The 27,129-nt window shown below is 37.6% G+C and overlaps 1 protein-coding gene across 5 annotated transcripts in view; it reads right to left on the bottom strand.

The window, feature by feature from the left end:
• SLC38A11 (solute carrier family 38 member 11) overlaps positions 1-27,129 on the bottom strand; it is a 63,127-nt gene that overhangs the window by 15,891 nt on the left and 20,107 nt on the right. For 3 of the 5 annotated variants that reach the window (XM_061135494.1, XM_061135490.1, XM_061135495.1), the window contains 4 exons: positions 12,297-12,367; positions 11,469-11,630; positions 8,477-8,589; positions 1,053-1,184 (listed from right to left, as the gene is read on the bottom strand). In XM_061135494.1, coding sequence (XP_060991477.1) covers positions 1,053-1,184; positions 8,477-8,589; positions 11,469-11,630; positions 12,297-12,367 — 478 coding nt within the window. The remainder of the gene's footprint in view (positions 1-1,052; positions 1,185-8,476; positions 8,590-11,468; positions 11,631-12,296; positions 12,368-27,129) is intronic. The other 2 variants (XM_061135491.1, XM_061135492.1) reach the window with 2 other exon arrangements.

Raw genomic sequence — 27,129 nt, 5'->3', positions numbered from 1 at the left:
TATTTAATATATATCTGATCAACAAATAAACATATTAAAGCTGCACTAGACTTTAAATCTTTGTAAGATCTGGAGAGAAATGAAAGAAAAAAATAATTACAGGAAAGAATAAACATAAACCAAAGGATAAAAGAGAGAATTAATATGGATTACTTATAGGTAAAAAATAAGATCAACTAGAGCTGTGGGTATATTTTGGGAAGTTAATGGTAAATAACTTTCCATAGATAGCTTGGGGTCAGGTGATAAAGGCAACAGATTTTATGCTTGTTGAGAGAAAAGTAGAGTTTTTAAGCAGGATGGTGATAAATTGGAAGCAGAACTTAAGTATGTGCTAGTTGAAGCAAAACCCCAATATTAATTCAAATGTGATATGATGAGGACATAGATTTGGAAATCAGCAGTAGAGATTACAAAGGATATTCGAGAGAGAGAGAGAAATACTTAAAGAAAATGTGCCAGGGTAAGTGAATGTGGGGTGTGGATATAACTTCCTTCATTACATATTTTAATGAGTCTCTCTAGGCCTGTCTTTACTCTGCAAAGGAATTTCCCCTAGATTTGTTTAGTTTATAGTTATTTTCAATTATATCTATGACCTATAGAAAATAAAATATGGAAAAACTGCTTAAACTAGTATTTCAGTTCCAGCACTATTGACATTTTGGACTGCATAATTCTTTGTGGTAAGAGTTACTCTGCACATTGTGAGATGCTTAGCCACTTTCCTGTCCTCTACCTACTAGTTACCACTAGCATCAGCCTACCCAGTTGTGGCAACTAAAAACTGTAGACACAGTGTCTGTAGACACTGCTAAGTGTCCTCTGGGGGTGGGGATAGAAGGGCATTTCCCCCACTGAAGAACCACTGCTCTAAAAATACAGAGTCCTGAAAACCACATAATATCATCTATACAAATATTTACTATAATATAACAAGCACATTTTCATTCCAGTTCAGAAAATGACACCTTTATTAAGGAAAAATACATCTCATGTTAAATGCAAACATAACTTTAAAAGAGATTTTTATAATCTTCAAATGTACTTACATTGAGCTCTAAAACTATTCCAAGGCAATCAATCAGCAGTGACACAAGTGTGGCCATGGTAATGATAACCACAGTTATGATAATGTGGAAAACTGATGAAAGATTCCCACCAAAAAACACATTGGCAATTACCTGCCAAATATAAACAGATTATTTAGAGAGGGACTCTCAGAGCTGTGCAGGAGATTTAAAAGAGAATTTTATATTATAGTAGTTGGGACTATATAAAATTCAGTAAGGCAATCAATCAAATCTTAAGTCATATAAATGAATGTTGTATCTTTTCCAAACTATTTACACACAGACAAACACACACATCAATAACAAGTATTCTTTGTTGAACTATTAGACAGGCAGTGGCTTACATTCCAGACTCAGAACATGGCATACTACTGAGGGAACAAACATATTTCTGAAGTGTAAGAGAGACCTTGAGAAGTTACCTTATTCTTCTTCCTTGAGTCCAATAAGGTTACCATTAACAAAAACTACAGATGCTATTTAGATTATCTGAAGGACCTCTAAGGAAAGAGTTAGCATGATATATTTTAATAATAATGCATGTTTAATATCCTTTACTAACAGGAAACTAACTTCATATAACCTAAATCCTATCTGGTACAAGTTAAGTCTATTTTATCTCGCTTTTCCTTAGCAAAAATGGAGAAGAGTTTATTACCATTTTCCACTGATACTCAGATTAGGAAATCACTCAACAGTTACCTATTTGTGTGTGTGCTAACTCTCTTTAGTCATGTCCGACTCTTTGAGACCCCATGGACTGTAGCCCACCAGGCTCCTCTGTCCATGGGATTCCCCAGGCAAGAAAGCTGGAGTGGGTTGTCATGCCCTCCTCCAGAGGACCTTCCTGACCTGAGGATCAAACCTGTGTCTCTTACATCTCCTGCACTGGCATGCAGGTTCTTCACCACTATCACCACCTGGTAAGCCCAGTTACCTATTTAATACCTATTTAATGTGTCCTACACTGTATAATACTAAGAGAAAATGTCTAGGAGATGATTCCTATTCTGAGGAATTAACATCCTAATTAGAGAGATTCAAACAATCCAATGAAACAAATAGTAATCAATTTTTGACAGGACAGAAAAAAATCAAATATAATTTAGAACTAGACAGTGCCACCCAAGATGGATGGGTCATAGTGGAGAAGTCTGACAGAATGTGGTCCACTGGAGATGGGAATGGCAAACCACTTCAGTACTCTTGCCTTGAGAACCCCATGAACAGTATGAAAAGGCAAAAAGATAGGACACTGAAAGAGGAACTCCCCAGGTCAGTAGGTGCCCAATATGCTAATGGAGATCAGTGGAGAAATAACTCCAGAAAGAATGAAGGGTTGGAACCAAAGCAAAAACAACACCCATTTGTGGATGGAACTGGTGATAGAAGCAAGGTCCGATGCTGTAAAGAGCAATATTGCATAGGAACCTGAAATGTTAGGTCCATGAATCATGGCAAATTGAAAGTGGTCAACAGGAGATGGCAAGAGTGAATGTTGACATTCTAGGAATCAGTGAACTAAAATGGACTGGAATGGGTGAATTTAACTCAGATGACCATTATATCTACTATTGCCGGCAAGAATCCCTTAGAAGAAATGGAGTAGCCATCATAGTCAACAAAATGCAGTACTTGGATGCAATCTCAAAAATGACAGACAGATCACTGTTCGTTTCCAAGGCAAACCATTCAATATCACGGTAATCCAAGCCTATGCCCTGACCAGAAATGCTGAAGAAGCTGAAGTTGAATGGTTCTATGAAGACCTACAAAACCTTTTAGAACTAATACCCAAAAAAGATGTCCTTTTCATTATAGGAGACTGGAATGCAAAAGCAGGAAGTCAAGAAATACCTGGAGTAACAAGCAAATTTGGCCTTGGAGTACAGAATGAAGCAGGGCAAAGGCTAATAGAGTTTTGCCAAGAGAACACACTGGTCATAGCAAACACCGTCTTCCAACAACACAAGAGAAGACCCTACACATGGACATCAACAGATGGTCAATGCCAAAATCAGATTGATTATATTCTTTGTAGCCAAAGATGGAGAAGCTCTATACAGTCAGCAAAAACAAGACCGGGAGCTGACTGTGGCTCAGATCATGAACTCCTCATCACCAAATTCAGACTGAAATTGAAGAAAGTAGGGAAAACCACTCAACCATTCCAGTATGACCTAAATCAAATCCCTTATGATTATACAGTGGAAGTGAGAAATAGATTTAAGTGACTAGATCTGATAGAGTGCCTGATGAACTATGGACGGAGGTTCATGACATTGTACAGGAGACAGGGATCAAGACCATCCCCAAGTAAAAGAAATGCAAAAAAGCAAAATGGCTGTCTGAGGAGGCCTTACAAATAGCTGTGAAAAGAAGAGAAGCAAAAGCAAAGGAGAAAAGGAAAGATATTCCCATATGAATGCAGAGTTCCAAAGAATAGCAAGGAGAGATAAGAAAGCCTTCCTCAGCAATCAATGTAAAGAAATAGAGGAAAACAATAGAATGGGAAAGACTAGAGATCTCTTCAAGAAAATTAGAGATACCAAGGGAACATTTCATGCAAAGATGGGTTCGATAAAGGACAGAAATGGTATGGACCTAACAGAAGCAGAAGATATTAAGAAGTGGCAAGAATACACAGAAGAACTGTACAAAAAAGATCTTCACGACCCAGATAAACATGATGGTATGATCACTCACCTAGAGCCAGATATACTGGAATATGAATTCAAGTGGGCCTTAGGAAGCATCATTATGAACAAAGCTAGTGGAGGTGATGGAATACCAGTTGAGCTATTTCAAATCCTGAAAGATGATGCTGTGAAAGTGCTGCACTCAATATGCCAGCAATTTGGAAAACTCATCAGTGGCCTCAGGACTGGAAAAGGTCAGTTTTCATTCCAATCCCAAAGAAAGGCAATGCCAAAGAATGCTCAAACTACCACACAATTGCAGTCATCTCACACACTAGTAAAGTAATGCTCAAAATTCTCCAAGCCAGGCTTCAGCAAGACATGAATCATGAACTTCCAGATGTTCAAGTTGGTTTTAGAAAAGGCAGAGGAACCAGAGATCAAACTGCCAACATTTGCTGGACCATAGAGAAAGCAAGAGAGTTCCAGAAAAACATCTATTTCTGCCTTACTGACTATGCCAAAGCCTTTGACTGTGTGGATCACAATGAACTGTGGAAAATTCTGAAAGAGATGGGAATATCAGACCACCTGACCTGCCTCTTGAGAAACCTGTATGCAGGTCAGGAAGCAACAGTTAGAACTGGACATGGAACAACAGACTTGTTCCAAATAGGAAAATGAGTACATCAAGGCTGTATATTGTCACCCTGCTTATTTAACTTGTATGCGGAGTACATCATGAGAAATGCTGGGCTGGAAGAAGCACAAGCTGGAATCAAGATTGCCAGGAGAAATATCAATAACCTCAGACAATGCAGATGATACCACCCTTTTGGCAGAACGTGAAGAAGAACTAAAAAGCCTCTTGATGAAAGTGAAAGAGGAGAGTGAAAAAGTTGGCTTAAAGCTCAACATTCAGAAAACTAAGATCATGTCATTTGGTCCCATCACTTCATGGCAAATAGATGTGGAAACAGTGGAAACAGTGGCTGACTATTTTTTGGGGCTCCAAAATCACTGCAGATGGTGACTGCAGCCATGAAATTAAAAGACGTTTACTCCTTGGAAGGAAAGTTATGACCAACCTAGACAGCATATTAAAAAGCAGCGACATTGCTTTGTCAACAAAGGTCTATCTAGTCAAGGCTATGGTTTTTCCTGTATTCATATATGGATGTGAGAGTCGGACTATAAAGAAAGCTAAGCACTGAAGAATTGATGCTTTTGAACTGTGGTGTTGGAGAAGACTGTTGAGAGTCCCTTGGATTGCAAGGAGATCCAACCAGTCCATGCAAAGGAGATCAGTCCTGGGTGTTCATTGGAAGGACTGATGTTGAAGCTGAAGAGCTGACTCATTTGAAAAGTCCCTGATGTTGGGAAAGACTGGGGGCAGGAGAAGGGGATGACAGAGGATGAGATAGTTAGATGGTATCACCGACTAATGGACATAAGTTTGGGTAAACTCCAGGAGTTGGTGATGGACAGGGAGGCCTGGCGTGCTGCAATTCATGGGGTTGCAGAGAGTCAGACACTGAGCAAGTGAACTGAACTGAACTTAGCTATCTAGTTCTGTCTCCATGTGAGTAACTGGCTTTATCGTATTCCTGAAATGTCCTTTTCTTACTTTGGCTTGAGGAAGAGCTTGAAACACAGATGGGATTTAGAGCAGAATTATAGACCAAGGCAAGAGTGTGAAAAAGAGCAAAGAGAATAGGAAAGATACATATGGGGGGCAAGGAGGAGACAGTCTAAACTGGGTGGTAACTGCAAAAGAACCACGAGAAAAGAGTTGGAAATGGTAGGACTGGATCAGATGCTAGGGACCTTAAGGAAGTCAATTCCCCAAGCTGTGATAAGTAACATTTCTAGGTAAGTAACCGTGCCCCATTGAGTGGATACTGACATAACTCTGCTAATAATTAAATGGGGATACTAATCACTGTGCTACCCTGATAGCTCAGTTGGTAAAGAATCTGCCCGCAATGCAGGAGACCCTGGTTCGATTCCTAGGTTGGGATCATCTGCTGGAGAAGGGATAGGCTACCTACTTCAGTATGCTTGGACTTCCCCTGGGCTCAGCTGGTAAAGAATCTGCCCACAGTGCGGGAGACCTGGGCTCAGTCTCTGGGTTGGGAAGATCCCCTGGAGAAGGAAAAGGCTACCCACTCCAGTATTCTGGCCTGGAAAATTCCATGGACTCTCTAGTCCATGGGGTCACAAAGAGTTGGACACGACTGAGTGACTTTCACTTTCACTAATCACTTTTACTCATTTTGGTTTTTGGTAATTGGTAATGTCCTTCCAAATATTATCTCATTTTGAGTGCATTCTTAATGATGAAGTTCACTCAGTGGGGCAAACTAGTGCAGATATTTATTAGGGGTAGACTGGTTTTGTGGCATCCTTGGACATGGCCAGCTACTTTACCTGTGAGTAGAAATCACTTTGATTATATTAATGCCAATCGTATGTTTGTGTGTGTGTGTGTGTGTGTGTGTGTGTGTGTGTGTGTGTGTGTGTGTGTGTGTGCATGTGCAGAAAAGAGAGAAAGAAAAAGGAAGTGAACGGGTGAGGAAAATACAAAGTTCCTCTGCCCACTATCTGCTACCATGGCAGAGATCTTGATTTAGTTCTGTCTTCCTGTCAGGGCAGCTAGAAAGGAAACACAAGTCTCAAGTACTGAAGACAGAAGTTGTGCAGGTGGAGTGACTCAGAAGTCCACGAGCAGCTCACCAGAAACCACATGAGAATACACCATCTGTCACTGCTGATCTAGGGATCAGATGTGAACCTAAAGTACTGGGTGGAAACTAAAATAAAACCATTTCCTGCATCCAACAATAGTTAGCTGTTTGATTCAAAATTATTCATCAAGTTCAATCTACTGTTCCCTGTATTCAAGGGGGTGAGCTGGTCTGTGGGTTATATATTTGTAAGTGAGGACAAATGCTAACTGTAAGGGACATACATAGTGCTGACCATGTCTTCATTCCTTTTCCCTGTGCTGTTCCTTACCCAGAATCAGCATAAGGCAAGCACTGGTCTGCCTCTAGAAGCCTGCACATTAGTTAGTGTATCTGAAGCTTTGCACGCATTTCACTTCACACATTAGATCCATTGACAGTGTACTGTGTAAACAGCCTCTAGGAATAGATCCTAAGACTAAGCCTTTTCAGTGTGATTCCTGAAAGAACCACTATGAAACAGGATCATGTTTTTCTGCTAAATGGTACAGTGGATTTTTAGCTTACTGTATAAGGGATTCCTGACAAAGCCACATTATCCAACTTTCTGCAAAAGGAATCAGTTCTCTTTTACTTAATCTTCCTCTACGAATCCAGGTAGATGATATAACTTGGAGATGACTTTATAAGTGAAATATATCAATATGCAGATATAGATAAAAATTCATAATAAACATATTTATAAATTTATGCATAAATACATGCTTGTTTTATATTTATATAAAATATTTATAAACTTAGTAAATATATAAATAAAATTATCTCTAAAACTCATGGTTTAAAATAAATTTTAAGTTTTCATGAAAGATAAAATATTTTAGTCTTTTAAAAGATAATAGAATTGACCCTCTTACACTGTTGGTGGGAATGCAAACTAGTACAGCCGCTTTGGAAAACAGTGTGGAGATTTCTTAAAAAACTGGAAATAGAACTGCCATATGACCCAGCAATCCCACTTCTGGGCATACACACTGAGGAAACCAGATCTGAAAGAGACACGTGCACCCCAATGTTCATCGCAGCACTGTTTATAATAGCCAGGACATGGAAGCAACCTAGATGCCCATCAGCAGACGAATGGATAAGGAAGCTGTGGTACATATACACCATGGAATATTACTCAGCCATTAAAAAGAATTCATTTGAACCAGTCCTAATGAGATGGATGAAGCTGGAGCCCCTTATACAGAGTGAAGTAAGCCAGAAAGATAAAGAACACTACAGCATACTAACACATATATATGGAATTTAGAAAGATAGTAACGATAACCCTATATGCAAAACAGAAAAAGAGACACAGAAATACAGAACAGACTTTTGAACTCTGTGGGAGAATGTGAGGGTGGGATATTTCAAAAGAACAGCATGTATACTATCTATGGTGAAACAGATCACCAGCCCAGGTGGGATGCATGAGTCAAGTGCTCCGGCCTGGTGCACTGGGAAGACCCAGAGGAATCGGGTGGAGAGGGAGGTGGGAGGGGGGATCGGGATGGGGAATACGTGTAAATCCATGGCTGATTCACATCAATGTACTGAAATGTTGTGAAGTAATTAGCCTCCAACTAAAAAAAAAAAAGATAATAGAATTGACCATATCTGTCCTATGGTGCTTTTAATACATGTTGACTTATAAAACATTTTAGCCAAAAGACAATTTTGTAAAACCTGTTTTAAACCTTAGTGCTTAATTTGTGTGTAAGAATGAGTAAAAGAAAATCTCGGTTTGACTCTATTAAAGGCTGACATTCATTTTGGAATGCAGTTGTATAAATATTTATATTTATGCTAATATAAACTAAACCACCAAACATAATTTTCAAAACCAACTTTTGAAAAAACATCTCGTAAACATTTGAATATGAATTATCTTTAAACTGGTTAAAAGAGAAAATTTCATGAATTATATTTCTTGTCATGCACTTGGGAATTTGCAGAATCAAATGATTTATAATTGTACTAAATTAATGCAGTAGAGAAATGACCTAGCTAAAGTTTTGAAAGAGATTGTGCTTACCTCTCTAGTCACAAAGCATTCAATTGGGTACGTCAAAATGACAGTGACTCCATAACAAAACCTTCCAAATGTTACCAAGTCATCATTTCTGCAATAATTTTCAAACAAGTCTCCTAGAGAACAATATAAAATAGATTTACTTAATAGATACTGGATATTTGAGATAAATACCTAATAAATGAGATATTGTATATTTATTATATAAGTAAAGGTACATAAACATCCTTTAATTAATACAACAGACAGTTAAGTCTAAATATAAATTTTACATTCAAAAGCTACATAATTGCTGCTGGGTATTAAAACTAGCACATGCTCCACTTGAAAGAAAATTTATCACTAATGCTTTTTCTCTTACTCTCATTGTTTGTTTTCAGAAGATTAGCCTTAAATTTGTATCAACGTCTGAAAAATACTTTTATCCATTGTCTTCTTATACCAGAATCAACTCCCTAAATTCTTGTGCATTGGTTTTATAAACTTGCTTCTGGTCTTTGTTCCTAGTAAGTAAGTGACTTCATTATTAAAAAAAAAAAAAGGTCTGTTAAAATAAACAAATTTCCTTTTGAAATGTTATTCTTAGATCAAGGACAATCCTGAAAGGAACAGTAGACTAGTACATGTAAGGAGCTGAATTTCCTGTATATCACTCTATAGAGTTTAATCACAAACCCAGGGCTACAGCAAGGAATTCCAAACACACACTATCTTTCAGGGTATCTGATGAGCCCAAGTATAAATGCGCTGACTGAAAATGGTGAAAATATGGTTAGTTCCCAGGCAAAGTATTATATTTAATTAGTTCCAAACTAAATGATGGACCATATATACCTTGGAACCAATTCTTATTTAGAGACTATTTTCTTAGACACATGTGAAGAAATACAGGATCTAACAAGAGCACAGATCATGTCAACGAAAAGTTTCCCAATATAGAAACAAATATTTGGGGTTGTTTATTTCCTAAATAAAATACTTACATTTTAAAACATTTGTCACAGTTTTCAATTAAACTGAATAGAAAATTAGATAAAAGTCACACACTACCACACTGTTTATATATAAAAAAATTAATAATAATCCTCTGTATACTTCTTTTTCATTAAAAGATTGAATGACTTGCTTCTTCCCAAGACTTCTTTAAGTCTTATTTTCTCCACCTTCCTTTTAACTGGAGTAAATGTACATTAATTTCTAGTGTCCTTTTTGGGCAGAAGGAGATTAAATCACAGAGCAAGAGTGGCGGTCATGGTTAGTTCAAGGTTGACAGAAAAGATTCCAACACTCTAGGAAAAAGGACTCAAGCTCCCTGTTCTCTAACTTCCACTAAACTACGGGCCCTGCATCTTTTCAAAAGTCACTGGAAAACTCAAGAACAATAGATTTCTCACTGCCCCACAAGCTGGAGTTTATTTTTTTGTGTGTGTAATGAGAGAGAAAAGAAGCCTGCAGTGTGCACAAACCAGACTGGATTTGCTTAAGGCAAAATGGCCTAAAGAAACAGTGTCAGCTTATTCTAGCTTGACTGTAAGTGTATTTTAGGGAATTATAGCTAGAAAAGGAAAAAAAAAAGACCGAAATCAACCTGTCAGCTTTGTTATGTAAAGACTTAATTATATCTGAACAATTACTACTGATAAAAACACCAGGAAGGTGTGACTAAGAGAAAGGGTTTATGTCTTAGAGAAAAGGCATTTTGAAGCCAAGATTCTGTGGAGATTGGAGCCTAAAGGCCATTTGTCTTTCAAACTGTGCAGCTTTAGTGATATACGGCAATGTTTTGAAACAATTTTTATCAAGACTTTCAAGGTCACTTCATTATTATACTGTAATGGCACACACAGGTATATTTTTGATAGCATTGGGATTATGGTATTAATCACTCTTTTTTGAAGTCATCTTTCTTTGTTTCTTGAGAAATCTCTCCTTATAATCATAGTCACCTGTAACCTAAATTTGGAACAATGCACCATTCACCCAAGAGTACCTCAAAGGCATCCGAAAAGTAAGCCAAGAAGAACTAGAGGCTAAGAGACAGCTACTAGTGGGTTATATGTGGCCAAAATGGGGTAGACAGCAAGACGGAATGAAAAGAAAATGGGACTGAGAGTCAGGAGCCGTGTTTTCCACTTTGTCACCAGCCAGCTTGGGCAAGTTACTCTGCCTCTTTGTGTTCTAAGCAGGGGGTAAAACTAGTTATTCCACTTACCTTCCTAGGGTTGTCTGAAGGTCAAATGCAATAATAGACCTGCAAAAGCCATGGAATGCATGAATCACGGCATTTAGCTGGCTGCCAGACTACCCTAACTAGCACACTACATAGATGAGTGAATGTAAGAGTCATGGACACAGAAGAGATGACCACTCAGTTGTTGGATGAACAGAAGAAAAGAAGTGAATTCAGTGCCCTGGGGTGAGAATGGAGGTGGGAGGAAATGGGCTGGTTTTGTGGGAAAGGTGGTATTTTGCATTTTTAAAGCAAGAGTAGAACAACTAAGTAGAAATGTCCTTGGTTGTTGGATGAACAGAAGAAAAGAAGGAGAGGAGATAGGATTTGAAAGCAAAGTGGAAGCACTCAGAGGAAAAAAAAAAAACATGAATGGAGTGAATGATGATATGGTTGGACTCTTTTCTCTACAGGGAGTCCTCAGAACTGTTAAGTAATTCAGAGAGGTCCATGAGAATCAGAACCAAGAAGATTGTTAGCCCTGATGAGTTGAGAGGATACTGTTGTCTTTGAAAGTGAAACTGCAGTGGACTAGTAGAGAGGGAAGCCAGAATTCATGTGCTTTGAAGTGAAACCATCAAAGGAAGGAGAATGGACTACAGAAAAAGCTTAGCAGTTTAAAAATGAGAAAATCAGGAAAGGGAGGCAGGTAGCGGAGAGAATGTGTTCTACTTTGAAGTAGAGCATTGGGTATAATAAATGAGAAGTGATAGCACCACTCCATACGAACACCAAAATATGTTAAGATAGAATTTCTCTTTTTACCTTGGGTGTAGCCAGTAAATGTCAAGTATCCACACGTAGCAAAGAGAATACTGATAAATACAGAAATCAAGGTGGACACATGGATGATGTGAGACCACTTAGCTACCGTAGGTTCTTCCAAAGAACCATAAACTAAGAAGCAGTTATGGTGGCAAATAAATGCTGCAATACAAGGGGGGGAAAAAGCATTATTAAAGCAAATCACATAGTTCTTTTCCCTTGGAAAATTCAGAGACATATGCTACTTTGAAATACTAATGAATTGAAGTTCAAATATACTAATTTACTAGAAATGCCAGAAATAATCTTTCTAACAGCTGTAGGAATGAGAAATTTCATTTGTATTAGGCTCATGTGATCTTTTCATGTCACTTTTGATATAAACCAGGCCTATCCAACTTTCTCTCCCACTTCCTAGTGGCCTTTCCAATCTTAAAGGAAATCTAAACAACACCATATTTTCAGCCCAGGGCTTCCTTTCCCATCTGGGATATAACAGAGTCACTCTAGATGCCTGGCCAATTCACAATACTTTGTATGCAAGGAAGAAGTCTGTTAACACTTGCTAGATTTTCAAGTTAAGAAATAAGAAGACTTTAATGAGTTTTCTGCATGAGGAAAAGACTTGTTAAAATTGAAGCAAATTTTAGTGATGAGTGAGAGTGGTTTGCGCCTAATTTTATGCTGGCACAAACTGGATCATACGCTGCTAAAAGGAAGTCTAAAACTTAAGACATCTGCTTTTCAGACACAAATACGAGGCAAAGCACTTTTTCATGGTACAGAAGACCCCACATTGAGAAAGGACCTTGGAAACCATGTACTCACCAAATGACATCACACCAACAGCCTGAATGGCATTGGGCTTTGCAAATATCCAAGCATCTTCTGTTTTTGGTCTAGAAGAGAATCGGTTAATTTGAAGAATGATTAAACAAACACAGGCATAAGCATACAAGAAAACAAGAAATGATGTCATGCTATAAGCTGAACATCTTCAAGTCAGAAATTTATAAGGAGTCCTCATTCATCTTCTTGAATTGTAAATACATTCCCCAGGAATATTGATGTAATCTGTTAACCTTGCTCCTTGAACATGTTCGCCAAATACACTTAGAAAGAATCTAGTTTCACATATTTAACATAGATTATTTAATACTGTCACTGTGTTTGTCAATTTAATAAGAAACATTTGTTATGCACATTTGAGATACTCAATGAGGAAGATAACATTAATAAAGCAAAATTCTTCCTGAATTAATCAATGCTGCCCTTCATTTCCTTCTAATTCATTCTTCCAGGCTCATCCTACCCAAAGGAAATTCACAGCTGGCACTACACTTTATAGAGAAAGGTGGACTGAACTAATATTAATTGAAAAGGTCCTTAATGATGTTCCAGGAACCATCCTATGCTATCTCAATCTTCACAGCAACTCTGAAGTATTCTTATCACCATTGAAAGCATTAGGAAAGTCAAGCTCTGGAGGATGACACATCTGGTCAAGCTTCCACAGTCAGTAAAGAAGCTAAGCTTTGCCTCTTTGGTCTGTCCATCTCTTCTTTACTGAGCTGTCAGTCACTTCCAATTCCCGCCTGTGTATACACTTCTCAAAGAGGTTTTAGAAATATATGCACTTGCAACTGCCTGAATAACCCTCTTTCCTGGTGTCATTAAAGTATCTGCCACCCTGGCTATAGTCACAGATTGGTCTCCTTGATGAACAGTGAAGAACACAGGCTCCAGTCTGTATTGATCTTCTGGCCCTATGTACTTATTAGTGATCTTAGACAAATACTTTCTGTGCTTCAGTTTTTTTTTTAAATTTAGTTACAAATGTATTTATTTGCCTGTGTCGGCGCTTAGTTGCAGCACGCGGGATCTTTCGTTTGCGCTGCATGGACTCTTTGCTGGGGTACCTGAGCTCAATAGTTGTGGAGCTTGGGCTCAGCCACTCTGCAGCATGTGGGAGCTTAGCTCCTCGACCAGGGATCGAACCAACGTCCTCTGCATTGCAAGGTGGATTCTTAACCACTGGACCACCAGGGAAGTCCCCGTGCTTCAATTTTGACATCTATAAAATGCGGATAATAATAATAATGCCTAATTCACTGAGTTATTATATAAATTAAATGAGAAAAATATGTAAAATCTGGGAGAGAACCTAGCATATGGTAAGTATTCCATAAATGGTTAATAGTATTATCAGCTTATGTCTGAACATTGTTATTATACAGTGTCATTTATAGAAGGTAGCAAAGATCCAAAAGTATGGCCAGCTTCCCTGAAAAGGAAAGCCTTGAGTGAGACCCCCAAAATGCATAAAGACGGAAGAGGAGGACCGGAAAGAAGGGTCCTAGAAAGTAGAAAGGCACCAGGTGTAAAACCATCTATTTCGTAAGTTTGTGATTCATTCTCAACGCAGACACAAAAAATGTCTCATTTGTTTGGTCAGAGTTAGCGCGATTTATGCATTATGTCACTGCTTTGCATATTTGAAATGAGCAGTTACAAACTCAAAAGAACTAAGTAGCATACAAATGAGGCCTCCTGCAGTTACAAGGCTTGCTGAGTCTCAGAGATTTTTGAGTGGGAGCTGCTGCCACCTGCTGCCTCCACTGATCTGACTGCAGTGAACATCACCCATAGCAGCATACCTGTCAAATTCCCACGTTAATGTGGAAAAATATAAACTTGGCCCATAGTCCTTAAAAAGATTTTTTTTTTTGAAAAGGCAGCATTAATAACTGTAGAAGCTTGAAGATTTTTAACTTTCTAATATTTTAAATGATCTACTTCTCCTGTTAGGGTTTTTGCATGTTAGTGATAATTTTTCCTTTCAGTACAGATTGTGGTGGTACCCTATGTTTTGACTCTTATATGAGTAATAAAAAAGTACGAGTTTTATTTTTCTTCATTCATTTCAGTTTAAAACGCTCTTCCTAGTCCATATGGTTCCTTGAAATTCCTAGATAAGATGGGGAAATAGTAACTACAATAATTTTGGATTCTCTGTGTTCATCTTAACGATGCTGATTTCATAAGAGGAAAAAATACCAAAAACATGTTACATATAGGGAAAAATATGTCCAAATCTAGAAAGAGGAGGAGACACTGAATATGGTTTTCCAATCTTTTATAAATTAGCCTGGGATTGAGTTCCAGAAAAATGTTAGTTGCTCAGTCATGTCTGACTCTTTGTGACCCCAAGGACTGTAGCACACCAGGCTTCTCTGTCCATAGGATTCTCCAGGCAAGAACACTGGAGTGGAATGCTATCCCCTTCTCCAGAGGATCTTCCCGTCAGAGATATTGAACCCTGGTCTCCTGCACTGCAGGCAGATTCTTTACCGTGTGAGCCATGGGAAGGCCAGAAAAATAGTTCCATACACAAAAAAAGAGAAAGTTTCTTGATATATTTTGTGATATCTTGATACCCAGTGTGGATAAGAATGTAAAGCATAGATGGCTCTGATTTCAGACGCTGAAAATGGAAGATGAAATATTATCAAATGCAATCAAGCAATGTATAAGAGAAAGAACCATGTCTAAGAGGAGTTTTTCCAATAAGTGCAAGAGTAGTTCAGTAATAGAAAAATCTATTAGTATAATTCATCACATTAACAGATTAATGGAGAATAAAAAGCTTATGACTGACCATTTCAAAACATGTAGAAAAGCCCACAATCTAGTATTTATTCTGATAAGAATATTAAGCAAGTTATTATTAAAGCAGAACTTTCTTGACCTAATAAAGAATGTATACCAAAACCTATAGCAAATAACATATTTAAAAGTGAAAATTTAGAAATATTACAATTAAAGGCAGGCACTAGATGATGTTCACTATCACTGCTTCCAGAATATACTACTGGATTTCCTAGCTCATGCAATAAAATAACACATAGTGATAAGATATGTAATCACTGGGAAGTGATAAATTTGGACACAATATAATTATGTACACAGAAAATTCAGGGGAATCTACTGACAAGCAATTGGAATTAATAAAAACATTCAGCAATTTCACTGGACACAAGCTCGATACACGAAAATCAATAGGATTGATGTACACAAATAAAAACATTTTTTAAATGGCAATGATAAAAAACTAAAAAATATGCATAAAATTAATAGTATGATATAATTTTATTGAAAGACAAACAAATGGAGAGATATACCATATTTATGAATGGGAAGACTCAACTGACATCATGTAATGTCAATTCCCTCCAAACTAATATTTAATTTCAAAGAATAAAACATAATATTGATGGAACAGAGCTTGTTTTAAATCTATAAAAGCAAAAACTATAAAGATAAAAATTGATAAACCTGGTTAAATTAATAGAAGGTAAACATAAAATGTATAGGGGCTTCCCAGGTGGCGTTAGTGGTAAAGAATCTGTCTGCCAATACAGGAGATACAAGAGATGTGGGTTTGAGCCCTGGGTCAGGAAGATCCCCTGGAGAAGGAAACGGCAATCTGCTCCAGTATTCTTGCCTGAAAAATCCCATGGACAGAGCAGTCTGACAGGCTACAGTTCATGAGCCCCACAGAGAGTTAGATACAACTGCAGGACGAGCACACGTCCAGAACATGCATAAAATGTACAGTAAAATAACCCATATTCAAAGTTAAAAAGTAAAGAAAAGTTAAAAACTGACAGATGAAATTTGTCTTGCATATAGCCAACAAAGGGTTATTATCCAGTGTACATTAAATGCTCCTGCATAACATAAGGAAAAATGTTCCAATGAACAATAGACAACTGTTAATTGATAGAAAAAGAATTGAGAATGGCAACAAATATGCTATATGTTGCTCACCCTCCTTAATTATTAGAGAAACTCAAATGAAATACACTTTCAAAAAAATCATTTTACACCTAGTTCAATAATAGCAATGTTAAGAAATTGCTAGGAAAGAACAAGATACAATTATTACAGGAGGAACCAAAAACTGTAAACACTATGGAGACGAACTTGGCAATATTCAGTAGAGTTGAAGGCAATCAAAGCTTATAAGCAGACAATTTAAATTCCTAAAGCATGAGATTGTGTGCTATAGAGCAATTAAAAAGAGTCACCCAGCGCTAATTTTATCAAAATGGAAATATTGTGTTGGCCAAAAAGTTCATTCGGAGATTTCCGTAACATCTAATGGAAAAACCCGAACAAATGTTTTGGCCAGCCCAATATACTGAATACAGTATTGAGGAGAAAATAGTGATTATGTTAGAGAATGTACATTTTTCTTTTACCATCATGGTTATTTATGTATATTTTACAAACATTCTAATCAAAAAGTAAATACTATTGCCAATACAGAAATGCATAGCCTAAGTACAAAGGCATGAACAGGAATGATTCAAACCAACTTAAGAATAATAGTTATGTCTGGGAAAAAAGAAATGAATCCAACATAAGGATAATGGTTAACCTCTGGGGAAAGAGAAATAAACTGACTTTTAAATATGATAGTTCATTGCTGATAAAGACTGGAACCAAATATAGAAAACTGTTTCAAAAAGATCTAGCTCAATTTACTGCTTTCTGAACTTTATATAATTGTACAATATTTTCTAATGAAAGCTTTTTGAATTTGAACCTAGTTTTTAACCTTAAATTTCCACATTCTATGACTGAAATTATGTTCCTCCTGCTGGAAAGTCATTCGATTCATTCAATTTTCAACAAATATTAATTTGCTGAACACTTAGTGTGGCAATCACTGTTATGACCACTGGAAATGCTGCGGGGAAAAAAGACAAAACAAAGAGGTCCAATATCTTTTATTCTGTATGATAATCTAGAATAGCATCATACAATGGGTGTTGGGGAGGAAGAAAATTTCCTCCACTCTTCTAGGTTCTTCTGGCTGCTCTAAGAAGTAAATTGACAGGAGATAGACTAACAGGAGAAAATGAAGCAAAAAATTAATGACAAATACAAAGGAGAGACCCAGGGGAAACTGCCCAAATGGCCAAAAACCTTACCTTAAATACCATCTTCAGTTAAAGATAAAAGAGGATGCTGGGGCCAGTGGTTTGGGACTTCAAAAGTAAGGAAGGCAATTCACATGGAGATGGAAAAGTAAATATTTGGTAAACAAATGTTTGCTGGGCCTTGAGGAGCCCCTGCCCAGTTTCTCCTCCACACCTACTACATACTCTTTGCTGGTATCTCTGGGGATAGCTCTATTTCAGGAATGTCCCTCTGTCTAAATTCTCTTAAGCAGTGAGGAAGAAGGTCAAAGGTACTTCCTGAGTCTTCCAGGTCTTGACTGTTTTCAGCTTGAAATAATCTGCTGGCCAAAGAAACATATTTCGGGGTGGCAAATTTTGCTCCCTTACAATTGCTTTCTATGCTGATGGAAATGTTCTACATCTGTGCTGTCCGACATGATGACCACTAGACACATGTGGCTGCTGAGCATTTAAAATTATGGCTAGGGCAAATTAATTTTTAATTTTATTTAATTTTATCTAAATAGTCACATGTAAAGGAAGATAAATTAGGAGTTTGGGATTAACATATACACTTTTATACATAAAATAGTAAACAACAAGGACCCACTACATAGCACAGGGAAATCTACTCAGTATCTTATAATAACCTACCATGGAAAAGTGTCTTAAAGAGAATACACACACACGCACGCACACACACACACATATATACACACACACACAGACATTTATATGTAAAACTGAATCACTTGTCCATACACCTGCACCTAACACAACACTGTAAATTAATTATATTTCAATAAAAAAATTGTAAAATAAAAAAATAGTCACATGTGGCTGTTTGCTACTGTGTTGGACAAAAGAGATCTAAGTGGAGTTCTATAGGTATTTTCTGTTGCAGAAAACATAATTACCTTCTAATGGTCTAAAAGAGTTAAAGAAATTACTTCAAGAGGGGTCATTTTTCTTGTATTGTAGCTTACGTCATAAGTTTCAGCCACTTGAACTTTCTGAGAGGCAGGTAGAAGAATGGAGGAGATGAATATAACAATAAACAAGAATATTTTGTTAACTTAGAAAGAACCATGGCTACCAAAAAATTTGAAAAAAAGAACAAAAAAGCAAAAAAAATACTGAGAAACAAATCAAAATTGTCATTATGAATAGGGATAGAGGGAAAACACAGTACATAGTAGTCATATTGAAATATTATTAAGTGTGAATCAAGTGAAGACAATCTGCTTTTACAAAGTGATTAGGTTATAGGATGAGCACTTCCCTTTTTTAATTTTAAAGAATAATTCACAATAAGTTACCTGTAAAGTAGAAATGGTTTCCAAATGATTTTTCAAAATGAAATTAACATTAGTTAACATACAACTCTTCAGGAGTATTTCTTTTGAACAAAGAGAGACTAATTTTCTTCTGAAGAATCCTCCATAGAACTGCTCTCTGATTTCTTTTTGGTTTAGATTTTTCTGTTGGTGCCATAGATTCATTTCCTTGAGAGCTGAAACCAACCACATTTATTGGTGTATTTCTAGAGTCTGCAATGGAAGCCAACAGCTTTGAAATTAGTCCACTGACGTCAACAGCGTCTTTTCAGCAAGCGTCAGTGTTACCTAATGATGAATAAACCAGCTTTTAATCCCCACTTGGCTCCTGCCTGCTTCTTTCATTCCTGCTGGCTATAGATAAAATTGTGGTTAATACTATCAATAAGGGAAAACTAGAACAATAGTGAACTCAATTCCCATTGTGAAAGAACTTTCTCTCGACTAAGAAAAAACATAATTACAGCAAGCTGAAATGGAAAAAAAAATGAGCTTTGGGGTCAGATAGACTTGGATTTAAATTTTACCTTTATGATATACTAGCAGGCTGACTCTCAGCAGATTACTTAATGACACTGGTTTCAGTTTTCTCTGCTGTAGAACAGAGACAGTATTAATTCTATTTTATATATCTGACTTTTCTAGTGGTCCAGTGGTTAAGAATCCACCTTCCAATGCAGGGGACTTGGGTTTAATCCCTGGTTGGGGACCTAAGATTCCACATGCCGCAGGGCAACTAAGCCCCACAACTAAGACCTCATGCAGCCCACTAAATAAGTATTTTTTAAAAGGGCTATGAGAAAATGAATAAAAGTGTGGTATCTAGTGGACAACCAGGGTTAGATGGGGCTCCTTCCGCTCTTTTTCCCTTTCTTCATGTTGCCACTAAAGTAATAATACATGTCTTAGTCTGGGTGGAAGGACCTGCAAGTGCATGAAATGCAATGTCTACCATGGTATTCATACTCTTGTAGAAAATGAAGGGACTATGAGAAAGGCAAGTGATTCTTATTTTAAATAAGTGAATGATTAATCTTGATAACAGATGATATATCTGTAACTGGTTTTGATAATGATGAAAAAGATGAAAGGTTCATTTATGCTTTGGATAGTCACAGAAAATATTCAGTGTTCTCTCCCACCCACCATACCCCAAACAATGTTCTGCACAATTGGGCCTGCCAAGTTAGTGCAATTTCCAGCTGCAGAAGGCCACTCAAGTTCAGGGTCCTCGGAGTTGCTCACCTCATTCCAGCGTTTATACCTGAGCTCCAGAGTCAGTTTCCCAAGCTTAGCTGGGGAGCTGCTCTGTAGTGACATAAATTTTGCTACAGTGGTGTGACTACCACCAGTGGAAGATAATTAAACATTTGAATAAAAGAGGGCACTCATCGAACCTTAAGATATTTGACATCGAAAATGGATAGAGAGGCAAATTGCCTGATTATCTAATCACCACTTGGATAACATCTTAGACTTATCACTTGAGAGGGAAAAAAGTATAACATTAACTTTAAAAATTTTAAGATTGTATCTATATATATATGCACACATACATTAAGGGTTATTCTTATTTTTTTGTTATACAATTTTCTGATTATAGAAAGCATTTTATTCTGTCCATGTTGCAAAAGTAAAATGTTTTTCTTTTGTATTTCACCACGGGGAAACACTATGAAAGAATGCATTTCATCATCAGCATCCTTAAATATATAAATAACTACAGGGACATTTAAGTTCATTTCTTGAACTCTTAGCCCTACCTTTCATAGAGAGATAGAAGCTATCTTATCTTGTTACATTAGGAAACTGAAAGTTTCACTTTCAGGAATTATTTGGAGGACCTATGTTTTATTTCAATAAGGTGATATGGCCTTGCACATATAAAATCTTCAGGTGTGTGTGTGTGTGTGTGTGTGTGTGTTGAACAGTCTTTGGAAGCAATGGAAAATTAATTTTTACCAAATTGAAGATGCAGTAACTTCACTGAATGCACAAATAACAGGCAGAGGTAATTGATTCCCAGTTTTGCAGGGTTGGGGGGTGGCTAAAGAAATATTTAGCAAAGTAATATAAAATCTTATTTTAGTCCTTTTTTTTACACAGAAATCTTTCCCCCAAACTTTCAATTAAGTGCTAATTCAGGTAGTTCTTCTTTTATCCCCCCAGTCTCTCTGTCTGCTGTTTTTCATGGCGCAGTGCAAGCCTCACAAACAATGGAATAACTTTCCTAAAGAGGAAAATGTATTTTAAATAAAATGCTTGGATTTATACTTAAATCTGCAGGCAAATTAATAATCAAGTGTTAAACCTGGACATCCAATTAAACTCAGTGGATGGGACACATGAACTTAACTTCTTGTCTCAGACCTTACTAGAATGATACCAAAGGAATTTAAATGGAAGACAAATCCCCAGAGGAGGGAATGGCAGAAGAAGAGACATCAATGAAAGAAGATATTTTGAAAAAAGGGAAGTGGATGCTTAGAATGTCACTTATAACTGCTGAGAATGGAAAAAGGCACAACAACACAGAGGGAGCTAATGACGTGAGAGAGCTGAACACCTCTGCTAAAGCCCTGTGTGCGCAGGACTCAGACACACCAGGACGCTACTCAGGATGCTCTAGCAAAAGGACAACACAAAGAAAAAAGGAGGATTTGAGAAACTGAATGTAGGGTGTCTAACACAAAATAGAGGTGGGACAGCAAACAGAGAAATTACTCTATCCAGGAAAGAAAGAGGACAAAGGTTCTGAAAGGAGGTCTCTAGTGAAAAATAACAAGATTGGCAGATGATCTTATATGTTTGAGCATTTGGAAAAGGAATAACAAAATTAAGCCAAATCAAAAGCTAAACGAGGAGAAAATATTTTTAGAAGACATCTTACAAAGGACTCCTTATCTCCAAAATATACAAAGAGCACATAAAACTCAACAATAAGAACACAAACAACCCAATTTAAAAATGGCCAAAGATCCCCTAACAGACACCTCATTGAAGAAGATATCTTGAGAGCAAACAGGCATATGCAAAGATGCTCCAAACCATATGTCACCAGGGAAATGCCAATTAAAACAACACTGAGATACCACTGTACCCCTTACAAGAAAAAAAAAAGTACATCTATTAGTCTGGCCAGAATCTAGAACACTGACAACTCTAAATGTTGGTGAGAATGTGGAGCAATAGGAATTCTCATTCATTGTCAGTGGAAATGCAAACTGGTACAGCTATTCTGGGAGACAGTTTGATGGTTTCTAACAAAACTAAACACATTCTTATCATAGGATCCAGCAATCACATTGCTTAGTATTTACCCAAAGAATTTGAAAACATATTCCACACACAAACCTGCCACACCAATACAATACAGCTTTATTCCTAATTGCTAAACATGGAAACAACCAAGATAATCCTTCTGGAGGTTGATGGATAAACTCTGGTATATCCAGATGATAGAATATTACTCAGTACGAGAAAGAGATGAGCTATCAAGCCACGAATAAACATGAACAAACCTTACATACATATTACTTGAATAAGAAGCCATTTTGAAATACACAATGGAATATTACTCAGCCATAAAAACGAACGCATTTGAGTCAGTTCTAATGAGGTGGATGAACCTAGAACCTATTATACAGAGTGAAGTGAGTCAGAAAGAGAAAGATAAATACCGTATTCTAACACGTATATGGAATCTAGAAAAATGGTACTGAAGAATTTACTTACACAGCAACAATGGAGAAACAGACATGGAGAAAAGACTTATGGACATGGGGAGAAGGGAGGAGAGGGTGAGATGTATGGGAAGAATACCATGGAAACTTACATTACCGTATGTAAATAGATAGCCAGCGGGCATTCACTGTCTGGCTCAGGAAACTCACACAGGGGCTCTGTGTCAATCTAGAGGGGTGGGGTGGAGAAGGAAATGGAAGGGAGGTTCAGTGGGAGGGGATATATGTATACCTATGGCTGATTCATGTTGAGGTTTGACAGAAAACAGCAAAATTCTGTAAAGCAATTATCCTTCAATAAAAAATAAATTAATTTTAAAAAAGAAAAAAAAAAGAAAAGGCTATTTAGTCTATGACTTCAACTGTAGTTGAAAAGGCAACTGGAAAGGGCAAAATTACAGAGACAGTAAAAAGATCAGCAGTTTCCAGTGGTTAGGGGTGGAGGAAAGGCGTGAATAGAGGAAACACACAGGAATTTTGGGGAAGTGAAATACACTGCATGTTTATATAATGATGGATACATGTCATTATACATTAGTGCAAACCTACAAAATGTGCAATACCAAGAGTGAACTCTAATGTAAACTAAGAATTTTGGGTAATTATGATGTACTAACAGAGATTTATCAATTGTAAGCCATGTACCGTCCTAGTAGAGGATGCTGATAATGGGCGAGGCTGTGCATGTGTGAGACTAGAGGGTTTGTGAGAAATCTCTGTGCCTTCCTCTTAACTTTGTTGTAACCTAAAAACTGCTTAAAAAAAAACAAAAAATTTTTTAAAAAGCTAAACTGAATACCGAATGAAATATGATTCAAAACAGAACCAAAAACAAGTCTTGACTCTAGAAAAAAAAATACAAGAAAAGAAATCAGTTCAGTTCAGTCACTCAGTCCTGTCTGACTCTTCGCGACCCATGAACCGCAGCACACCAGGCCTCCCTGTCCATCACCAACTCCCGGAGTCCACCCAAACCCATGTCCATTGAGTCGGTGATGCCATCTAACCATCTCTTCCTCTGTCGTCCCCTTCTCCTCCCACCCTCAATCTTTCCCAGCATCAGGGTCTTTTCCAATGAGTCAGTTCTTCGCATCAGGTGGCCAAAGTATCGGAATTTCAGCTTCAACATCAGTCCTTCCAATGAACACCCAGGACTGATCTTCTTTAGGATGGACTGGTTGGATCTCCTTGCAGGCCAAGGGACTCTCAAGAGTCGTCTTCAACACCACAGTTCAAAAGCATCAATTCTTTGGTGCTCAGCTTTCTTCACAGTCCAACTCTCACATCCATACATGACCACTGGAAAAACCATAGCCTTGACTAGACAGGCCTTTGTTGACAAAGTAATGTCTCTGCTTTTTAATATGTTGTCGAGGTTGGTCATAACATTCCTTCCAAGGAGTAAGAGTCTTTTAATTTCATGGCTGCAATCACCATCTGCAGTGATTTTGGAGCCCAAAAAAAATAAAGTCAGTCACTGTTTCCACTGCTTCCTCATCTATTTCCCATGAGGTGATGGGACCAGATGCCATGATCTTAGTTTTCTGAATGTTGAGCTTTAAGCCAACTTTTTTACTCTCCTCTTTCACTTTCATCAAGAGGCTCTTTAGTTCCTCTTCACTTTCTGCCATAAGGGTGGTGTCATCTGCATATCTGAGGTTATTGATATTTCTCCCAGCAATCTTTTTTTTTTTTCTCCCAGCAATCTTGATTCCAGCTTGTGCTTCCTCCAGCCCAGGGTTTCTCATCATGTACTCTGCATATAAGTTAAATAAGCAGGGTGACAATAGACAGCCTTGATGTACTCATTTCCTATATGGAACCAGTCTGTTGTTCCATGTCCAGTTCTAACTGTTGCTTCCTGACCTGCATACAGGTTTCTTAAGAGGCAGGTCAGGTGGTCTGGTGTTCCCATCTCCTTCAGAATTTTCCACAGTTTATTGTTATCCACACAGTCAAAGGCTTTGGCATAGTCAATAAAGCAGAAATAGATGATTTTCTGAAATTTCTTGCTTTTTTAATTTTGAAAATTGTGTTGTTTTCACACATTATGATATGGTAGAAGAAGAAAAATTATTCAAAAGAGCTCAGTCCTCATCTACCATAGGACAACAGTGAGAATCCTTAAACAGCAGTTACAAGCACGTTACCTAGACATAAAAATGTAAATGCCAAAAGAACAGCTGAAATAGGAAATAATTTGGTTAGGAGGCAGTTCTATTTAATTAAAAGCAATTTATAATATTTGATGTTGTAAAACTATGTGAATATTCTTTTGAGAAAAATAATCCAAATGAAAGCAATATTGGGAAGAGGCAAGTTCTTTTAAAACATCTTACAAAGCTTCAAATACAACATGGCAACATAATGAAGGCTTATTATAAGGTTCAGATTGTTTGAGGAGCAGTGCTTCTAGTGTTTTAACATATTTTAATATTAACAGAAATAGAGACTCGCTTGTAGCAGTTTGTAAATACTTTTACAAGAATGACTGTTTCTCTTAGTCTGAAAAATCCAGAGAGATGTTATAAAATTTTTAGAAGCCTTTTCTTTCTGTGCGGGGTGGTTTGGAGGTGGGGGGCTAAATTCATTTTGCAAAATTATCTCAGCTTGGATTCTTGGATTCAAGCTGTGCACCCTATTTTAAAAGACATCTTTGTCCTTATCATTATAGCAGCTGAGGAATAATAAGGTAAAGCAGTAGACAGCAAGTCCTACCAAATACATCTCTAGTCTTCAAAGACTGGAGAAAGCAAGCTGCAGAGGGACTGCTTCTGATCACCAGACCATCAGACCTCCAATCAGGAGGGTGGGACATCACATGTTGTACCTGCAAAAACCCTTTTCAGCTAAACACAGGCACCTTCCAAATCATACAATCTCAGCAGAGCCTGCGTTTTTAAGAGAGCTTTACATACTAACCTCTTCAACCAGCCGCATCCGGGAGTTAAGTGCTCTGGCGGGCACACAAACAAAGGCTCCGTGTTTCCTGTCACACCACAAGCTATTAGTGACATGAGCATTCTGCCCACTTCCCCAGCTCCGCATCAGCTGACAGCACTTTGTCATTTCCTCGCTCCCTAGCTCACTTTTCCTCTGAGTCAGTCCTGCAGACAACTGCAGTCTGCGTGAACACATACAGCTGTCCAGGAACATTCTTCCCGGGTATCACTCGAAACATCAGAACTTATTCCTTTGTTTTTAAGTGCAAGTGCTCAAGGTCTCCACGAAAATAAATATAATTTCAGATGTGTGAGCTCCAGATTATGACATCTGACCTTTGAATAATGCAAGGCTTAGGGGCACTGACCCTCAGAGCAGTCAAAAACCTAGGTATAACTTATAGTTAGTTGATCCTCCCTATCTGAGTTCTGTGTTCTTGGATTCGATCAATTGTGATCTTGTAGTATTATTTCCTACTGAAAGAACTTTGTATATAAATGGACCCAAGCAATTCAAACCTGTGTTGTTCAAGGGAAAACTGGTTTACCTCTGGAGTTCTACATGGGTCATACCTCTCTTCACCTTATTGTTACGTGCTGTCTCTATAAATCTTGTCTCTATACAATCTCCCTGAACTCCAGACTTGAATTTCCAAAACTTCATCTTCCTTCCTCTCCACCCCATCGGTTAGTCAAAATTGATATTAAAAAACAAACAAACAAAAAACTTCTGTGTTTTTCCAGACTTGTTTCCTTTTTTTTTTATCCTGGCTAACAACTTAAAAGAAGCTGGGGTTTTTCTTCCATGTTCCCATCGGCACCCTGTTCTTAATTCTGTCAGTCTATTGAGGTTATCTTTTACATGTTTATCCACCCCACCGCACCACCAATAAGTTACAAGAGACTTGCAGAAAGGGACTGGGCAATACTGATCTTCACATCCCCAGCACCAGAAAAAGTGACTGATCCAGTAAGCATTTAGTAAATGGTTACTGAATGAACGGACTCTTCCATTTTCTTCTTTTGGTATTGAGTTCTGGACCATCTGCCATTTCGGTTACCCAAATTGAAAACCTTGGCAATACCCTCCTCTTTTTCCTCCTCTTTTCTATCAGCCTTGTCTCATGCTGTTCCAGATGCCTTTGGCCTGAATGCCTTTGCTATAGATAGCCTCCTCTCAGGTCTTTATACCCGCATCTATCCTCACTTCTGCTGTAAGAGAAGTTCAGCATGGAGACTTGCTCTGGTTACTGCCCTGCTAAAGAACTTTAACTGCCCCATCAATAAAGAACAAATCCTACCTTCTCAGCACTACATGTAAACCTTTCCTTCCATGTTGGTCTCTATGATCATTTCTTTGTACACTCTAGCCAGACTTTCAGAATCACCAAATACAGAAGCTGTACAGTGGCTGGGGATGGGAGAACAGAGGTCAGTAGATTGGGAAAGTACCACATTTGGTAGTTTTACAAAAGAGATGATATGGAGACATGACCATTGTTAAACCTGTGATAAAATACATATCTCAGGAAAAACATAAAATAAAGATAGAGTTTTTGAGAAAATTCTCAAGAGGGGCAACTTTATTTTATAGGACTGCTCCCCTAACCAATGGCAGTGTCCTTACAATGTACCTCCCAATATTAGAACTTTAGGTCACAAACCTAGAG

This window comes from Dama dama, chromosome 33 (assembly GCF_033118175.1).
Source record: "Dama dama isolate Ldn47 chromosome 33, ASM3311817v1, whole genome shotgun sequence".
Taxonomy (NCBI): domain Eukaryota; kingdom Metazoa; phylum Chordata; class Mammalia; order Artiodactyla; family Cervidae; genus Dama; species Dama dama.
Note: the sequence above shows the minus strand (reverse complement) of the source record. Positions and strands in the feature narration are given on the sequence as shown.